The sequence below is a fragment of the Eurypyga helias genome, unplaced genomic scaffold (genome assembly GCF_000690775.1).
Source record: "Eurypyga helias isolate BGI_N326 unplaced genomic scaffold, ASM69077v1 scaffold33313, whole genome shotgun sequence".
NCBI lineage: Eukaryota > Metazoa > Chordata > Aves > Eurypygiformes > Eurypygidae > Eurypyga > Eurypyga helias.
In genome coordinates this window covers 3,331-10,912 of record NW_010239783.1, presented here as the reverse complement: position 1 = coordinate 10,912, position 7,582 = coordinate 3,331, and the positions used below count along the sequence as shown (strand labels likewise).

The window sequence follows — 7,582 nt, the reverse complement described above, 5'->3', positions numbered from 1 at the left end:
TGCAGGGCATGGCAGGAGGAGCCGAAGGAGAGGGGAGCAAGGGATGTATCCCTGGGAAGCGGGAAAAAGGCTCTGGAATTCCAGCCCATTGCCCCAGCGGGCAACAGCGTATTATTGTGTGATAAAAATTAAAGTAACGGGATCCTTAGAGCTGTATCTGAGCGCTTGGTGGCATCAGCTATGGGAGTATTTGGGGCTTGGTGTGGTTCTTGTCCTTTCCAACGTGGCGCGGGTGCCCTGTCCACAGCAGAGAGCCTGGGCTCCGATGCCGCGCTGGGCAGGACTGGTCACCCTCGGTAGCTCGGGGCCGTTAGGGAGATGATCTAAAGACTGGGGACCCGTAGGAACCACCGAGAAGACCACGGCTGTTTACTACAAAGAGCACCAAGCAGTCCCTACTCTGGGTGTATCAATTACAGGTGCTAATTGGTATGTTTGCTTTCAATTTGCTGTTAACAAATGAATTTGTTCTTCCCAGGTTAACGCAGAGAGGAGTGAAGTTTTTCCATAGGAAGGTTGACTCTTTCCAGGAGGTGAGTGGTGACGCTGAGCCGGGGCAGAGCGGGTCCTGGCATGGAGCAGCAGCAGCGTTCAGCAGACACGTGCTGCTCCGGGATGTCCCTTGGCACGAGTGATGGGGCCAGGGGACAACAGCAAGACGACGCCAAGATCTAGGAAACAAGTTCTAGCAGGAAAGATAAAGGCTCTGGGGCAGGAAGGGAGGGCTGGGAGGGGATGGGGCGCTGAGCAAACCTGCAGCCAGGCAGCAGCTTTCCGTTCAGCTGCAGACATCCTCCGTGCCTGCACACGGGGTCTCAGCGGGAGCCGTGCCGGGCCAGCTAAGCCCTGGATCCGGCCCTTATGGTTTATTCATTCCCAGCCTCGTGCCGAGTACTTGGCTTGGCTTCGACGCAGGAATCTCGTGCCCCCCGTGGGTTGCATCGCTGCCCGCTCACCGTGCCGCCTCTGTCTCTCGTTAGATGTTTGCCCAGGGCGTGGATGTTGTCATCAACTGCACCGGGGTGCGTGCAGGGGAGCTGCAGCCCGACCCGGAGCTACAGCCTGGCCGTGGGCAGGTCATAAAGGTAAAGTGTGCCCAGGTCCCCCCTCATTTTTCCGGAGGAGCCATGTGTTAACTCTGCCGTGTACTTGTGCCTTCTGGGGCAAATCACGGGCTTGTGGGCTGGATCCGCACTGGGATCAGGCCCCGATTCCCAGCTGGGCATGTAGAACCCTTGCCTGCGTGGAGGCCAGAGCAGAAAACCTGGATCCCATTCCTGGTTCAGCTGTGGGGATGCCCTGAGTCTCCCGCCTGTTTCTTCATCGGGTGAAGGGAGGGGGAGGCCAGAGGCATAATGCAAAGAGAAAACCCTTGGGAGAAGAGGATGATTATTTGGGGAAACATAGACTCACGCTAGGTAGGAAGCTGCGTCGCTTCCCTACCTGCCCTCCCATCTCCCTGTCTCCCCGCAGGGAAGCCAGCGCCGCGGGGTACGTAGAGCCCGAGCAGGAGGGAGGGTACCACGCGCAGACCCCAGCAGCCGTGCTCACCGAGCTGCCCACCTCCTCCCGCTGCCTCCCCGCAGCAGTCCGCCCTCCGACTCCCCCTGACCCTCTCCCCTTCATCTCCCAGGTCCTGGCCCCGTGGGTGAAGCATTTCATCATCACTCACGACATCAGATCTGGTATCTACAACTCGCCGTACGTCATACCAGGGTAGGTGAAGCGGGGGGACGCAGGGTCTGGCCGGTGGTGGCTCGGCTACCGGCGCTGCTGAAGCCCAGCAGCCCAGGGCTGGGTTCATACCTGCTCTGACGGAGCTTTTGCTTGCTGCGTGGGAGGAGAGCAGGAGGATGTGGCCAGGAAAAGTGGGGGAGCTCTCACGGTCGGCACAGAGAACGCGAGCTCCTTGCGCTGACCTGGGCTCGGCACTGGGATGCAAAGTCCTGAGCTCTCAGATCAAGCAGCACCACGGGACTTCAATGTCTCTGGTCCTGTCCCTTTCCCAGGAGTCAAATCCCACCGAAGCAAAATGCCAGTCCTGGCCAGGTCCTCAACAGATCCAAACACTGACAGGGGGTCAAGGATTTTGGGAGAGACCTTGTGATTTCACCTTTATGCCCTGTTCTTTTGTCAATGGTGTCGACAAAGCCGCTGTGCAGCAGCTCATCGTGGGGAAAGGCTCTTGTGATTCCTGCTCCCATGAAAACCAGTTGCAAAAATCCTTTTTAGGTTAATAAAGCCTGCCCTGAAAAGCTCAGCCTTCCCCACACTGTTATGCTGAGCTGTGCCTGCGGCTGCTGGTGGGAGATCTCCCGAGGGCATCCCGTTCCGTTCAGCACCCACACAGGGCTCCTTGCCACCTCCCTGAAGGAACCGAGGAGTCTCGAGGGAAAACCTCATTTCTGCATCCCACAGGGGTGAGGAGGGCTGCAATGAGTTCCTGGCCCTGAAAGCACCATCTCCCAAGCTCCACGAGCGGCAGTGGCTGTGCCGGGGCAGAGCCATCGCTCCTCCTGCACTTCCCACCTGCTTCCCACCAGCAGCTCTCTGCGGGGAGTTGGGATGCGAGACGGTGTGTACCCAGCGAGATAAATTGCAGGATAAATAAATACATGTCTGCTGTTCATCCTGCCTCTGCTTCCTCCCAAGAGCAGCCATCTACCTTGCTTTGGCAATGGAGAGGGGTTTTTTTAAGCTGTAACTTGAATGCTGCTGTTCTGGCACTTCCTATTGGGATAATATTTCAGGATTAGGCCGTAAGCCATTGTGTAAATAGGAACTTTGAATGTTCTCAGCCCCCCAACAAAGTATTCCGAGCGGTTTCTGATCACAGTCCCAGCTGCATATGAATTCCTGTCCCTGTGTGCATTGTACCTCGAGCTGCTGTGGCTGGGGACAAGGCTGGCTCCCCCAGGAAGCAGCACGCAGGCAGGGAGGACCCCTCTTCCACGCTGGAGAGCTTGGCCCCAGGGGCTCCCCTCCTGCACACCCCAGCGTTCAGCCCTTTTGTCTTTGTGCTTCCCAGGGCTGAAGCAAGGTTGCAGAAGGGTCCAGCAGGCATGGACACCCCCAGCTCCCCCCAGCCTTAACCCATCTCTTGTCCTCCAAAACAAGCAGGAGTTTTGTGGCAGCAGCAATCTCCTTCTGTGGGTTCCCACTGCAGGCATCCCATTCCAACTCTTCCACAACCAGGCAGGAGCCAGCCTGTTGGATAGAGGATGAAATGAGCTGTGATTTGCCCAGACGAGGGGTCTTGAGGGGGCTGATAGCGTGTAATGAATGACTTGCTCACGGGCAGGCAGGCACTGCTCTCTTGCCTGCTTGGAACGAGAGTTTCTCCGGCAGGAATACGTTGCAGGCTCAAGGGCACAGCAGGATCTGTACATCATGTCTGAGAAACGTGTCACATTCTTCCCGGAGAGGGTAGGGAGGCACTGGGACAGGTTGCCCAGAGAAGCTGTGGATGCCCCATCCCTGGAAGTGTCCAAGGCCAGGCTGGATGAGGCTTGGAGCAACCTGGTCTAGTGGAAGGTGTCCCTGCCCATGGCAGGGGGTGGGGCTGGGTGGGCTTTGCGGTCCCTTCCCACCCAAATTGTTCTGTGATTCTATGGCCCAGGAAGGGTTGGCTGGGGACACCCGTGACTGTTTATGTCCTTTGGCTTTCGGTGCAGGAGCGAGTTCACGGTCTTGGGAGGGATCTACCAGCATGGCAACTGGAACGAAGAAAACAGCGCCCAGGATCACAAAACCATCTGGGAGAACTGCTGCAGGCTGCTCCCTGCTCTCCAGGTGAGCCATCCCGACCCGCTGCCGGGGCACAGGAGGGACACCCGTGGGGAGGGAGGGAGCACGGAGAGCCCGGGCGCTGGGGTGCAGCTGAGGCCACAGGGAGGGGCACAAATGGCACAATCCAAACCCAGCGCCTACTCTCAGCAGGATGGAGATCTGGAGGGGTTTCTGCAAAGAGAGCGTTGGTTACGGATCGCTTAGTGTGGACCTTGGGGTGCCGTTCGGGCGCCGTAATGCGGAGGAACACCGTGCGGGTGCTGATGTGCTCTTGCTTCCAGACAGCAAAGATCGTGGAGGAGTGGAGCGGCTTGAGACCGGCACGCCCCAGCGTTCGCTTGGAGCGGGAGACCATCCGCTGCGGGCATCACCAGGCAGAGGTACCGTGCGCAGCCCCCCGCTGCCAAGTGCCCTTAACACCGGGTTGTTCGTGCAAATGATTGTATTTTTTGAGATTTTTTCCAGTTCAAAGCTCAGCAGCAGTATGAAATGAAACGGGGTGAAGGTGCAGAGGGGTGCTGGTGGGGCTGTAGCTGCCTCGGGGATCTGAAAAATTCAGCTGCCTCTGCGTAGGTAAAGCTGGCTGTCCAGTGTAAAACTTCCCCAGGCTCTTTAAATTGCACTGCTGACGTGTCTTTGAAGAGAAAGGAGACTGGGATGGCACGAGTTTCTGTGCGGCAACTGTTCTTGGACTCTCAGCACAGCACCTTTGCGTGCAGGACCACATCAGGCTGGCGCCTGAACGCTCACCAGCAGACCTGCAGAGGGAATCCTTGATGCGATCGCGTGCTTACGTCTCTGTACAGCTGGGAAGAAGAGATTAAAGTCCAGTGGGGATGGCAACTGCAGGATGTAATCAAACAGAAGGAAGATACATTCAGTTTTTAGCTGGAGAGTCTTGGAACGAAGCCGGTGCGTTTAGGCGGAGCCCAGAGTGCGGTTCAAAGTGATGCTGTGATTTAATTTATGGATCGTTCTGCTCCCTTATCAGCACACCAAATCCGCGCTGCCTCGGCACCGGAGAGCGTGGCTATTGACCCCACGATGTGGCAGGGCTCTCGCTGAGGCACAGCCATCTGCCTTGGCAGGAACAAACCCTTGCTGCCCTTAGCCCCGGGGGGCTCCAAGGCAGCTTTCCCGGCACTGATTCCTTCTCTTCTCCCCCAGGTGATACACAACTATGGCCACGGTGGGTTCGGGATCACCATCCACTGGGGCTGTGCCATGGCAGCAGCCAGGCTCTTCGGGAGCATCCTCCAGGAGAAGAAGCTGGCCAGCCCGCCGCAGCCCCGCCTGTGAGCTGCCTGCTCAGCCGGGATTATCGTGACAGCAGTAGCGTAGAAATCACAGCAGAAAGATGCGAATAACAAGAGTGATTCCCGTGGGCCGTTCAACCCTCCCGCCAGCTCCAACACGGGCTCGTAGTGTCTCGTTTTCAGGTCGCTGCCATTCGCCAGACGGCTGAGTTCCCTCCGCTCTGGCCTCCCACAACCTCCCTAAAGGAAGTGCTTTAAAACACGGACTAATTATCTCCGGCGAAGCGCACTCCTGTCCTGGGGATCAGACTGCAAAGGGCAGGCAGGGTTCAGCTGAAATCTTGACAGTCCTGCAGTTCATCTGCACGATGGGACGGGATCTGAAATCGAGCCGGTGCCACCCGAGGTCTTCGCCGACCGCCCCGACACCCAGCGTGTAATTAGATTTGCAGGCTTCCCCCAGGAGGCAAAAGCTCCTTAGTAGGAAGAAGCTCTGAGGCTCCCAGGGAAGTAACAACAGCTCTAAAAGCATGTGCTTCAGTTACAACAGCTTTTCGTACGTTCATGCCAGGACAAAGCACGGGTCTACAGCACCTGGTTAGTGTATCTGGCCATCGACAGCAGCCGTTGCCTAAAATGGGCTTTCCAAATGATGTTTTTAGCAACAAAAGCAACATGTTCCAGCCCTGTGTACTTGCCAGGCTCTATATATAGCAGAGAGCATACGCAAAATTGCTGTTCTCGTCCCTAAAACTCCCACGGGCACTTTGGTTTCTCATTTCCTCCAGCCGGGAGACACGGCTGGAGCCGCCGCACTGAGAGAGGAGCTGACTGGGGGTAGGTTGTTCCTCCCGAAGGAGTTGGGGAGAGCTCCCAGGAGGGCAGGACTTCTTGGGGGTGTTCGGTGCCGCTGCTGGGGACCCAATGCTCTGTTCTGAAGATCCAGTTTGGCTGATTTTTCCAGGCCACGTGTCTTTCCTGCTCTAAAAGCCATCACAGACAAGGTACTTGATGGTCAAGGAGCATTAGCCTCAAATCCAAAGGCAGCGTTCAAGCCTGGCACACCGTGCCTGGCTCACGCTCCTCCGCAGACAAGCCAACTGTTTCTTACTCATCTGTGATGCAGCTTCTCTCTCCCTCTGACTCCGTGTGCCAGAAATAGCTCATCAACCCGACTGGTGATGTACCCGGCGGCTGCACCCAGTGAATGAGCGGTGCTGCAGTGCAGCCCGGCCCGTTTTACCTCCTGGGCACCTGGATTTAGACCCGTCCCACGACAAGCGCACGTTCCCTGGCCACAGCCTGGCACCAGGGTTGCTGCCTGTCGGAGCACCCGTCTCCTGACGTGCTGCTTCAGCTTCGAACTGGTGAAGGCTTTGTAGGAAGCGATGAGCTGGAGATGGTCCGCTCACGGGAGATCCGCTGCCCCGTGGGACGTAGGAGACTTGTCTCGTTCTCAGCAGCGCGAGGGAGGTTACGGTGCCAGCACAGCCGCGGCCCTGCGAGACCTCCCAGCGACCTCATTTTCCACAGCACGCTCCGTGACCGTTGGGTACTTCAGCTCACACACGCTGAGCGGTCAGCAAGCTCTGCGGAGTGCGTCTGCTCCTCGTCTGCCCTGCTGCAAAAGCAGCAAAGGTTACTCTCACCTTTGTGAGGGTGCGGGAGGGTCGTGTTTGCCTCTGCTATGACACCTGTGGTGCTGGCAAAGTGACGTGGCATGAGCATCCTGCGATACCTCAAGGCAACAACTTGCGGTCAAAGGCACCAACGAGCGTGGGCGCTGAAGCTCCTCTGGCTGGGGTTTTGGGCCAACATCGGTGCTCCTCACGTCCTGGCAGAGTACAAAACACCCTTTGATGGCTGTGGTCACCCGGTTGTCGCTCAGCTGCAGAACACAGGCCCTTAGGCCAGCCCTGTTCCGGCTGCCACCATGGCAGAGGTGATGGGAAGCTCCGTTAGCTGCTGCTGCGTTAGGGCACAGGTCAGGGCAGCCTGGTGTCCGTCCTCGGAAGGCAGCGGAGCGCGGGTGTGCGTTAAAAGCACCTGCTGTTGTCTGGTAGCTGATGCACCTCCGCAGCGTGCTTAAAGAACAAAGGGAGAGAGAGGAAAATTAGGAGCCCCTCGCAGGTCCACATAAAGGGTTTCCCACTTTATCTGGCAGCTCACCTTCCCTCAAAGGGGTATAATCAAGGACAGAAAAAAGAAAACAATGGCTGGAGAAAATGTCTCGCTGATTAGCGTTAACCTAATGGACCGTGATGTCGCTTCAGCAGAAGCCAGTCAGTGAAACGGTCTCCACTCCATTTCACTTATTCCAAATACGAGCTGTTAAGGACCGCATTCTCCTCCCATTCACAGTGCTGTAAATCCAAACCCACTTATCCAATTTCAGAAGAGCCACGCTGGATTAGCAGGGGTGGAGCAGATCACTCTGCAGCTTGCAGGAAGCAGTTGATTCCTCTGATCTTAGAGCCCACAGGAGCATCTGTCCTGTGATCCGACACGGCCTCGTAGAAAACAAACAGAGATGATTA

At 57.1% G+C, this 7,582-nt stretch overlaps 1 protein-coding gene across 1 annotated transcript in view; it reads left to right on the top strand.

The window, feature by feature from the left end:
- DAO (D-amino-acid oxidase) overlaps positions 1-5,088 on the top strand; it is a 6,731-nt gene extending 1,643 nt beyond the window's left edge. The window contains exons 5-10 of the mRNA XM_010148270.1: positions 479-533; positions 981-1,085; positions 1,634-1,716; positions 3,675-3,792; positions 4,071-4,169; positions 4,957-5,088. Of these exons, the coding sequence (XP_010146572.1) occupies positions 479-533; positions 981-1,085; positions 1,634-1,716; positions 3,675-3,792; positions 4,071-4,169; positions 4,957-5,088 (592 nt within the window). The remainder of the gene's footprint in view (positions 1-478; positions 534-980; positions 1,086-1,633; positions 1,717-3,674; positions 3,793-4,070; positions 4,170-4,956) is intronic.
- The last annotated feature ends 2,494 nt before the right edge of the window (positions 5,089-7,582 follow it).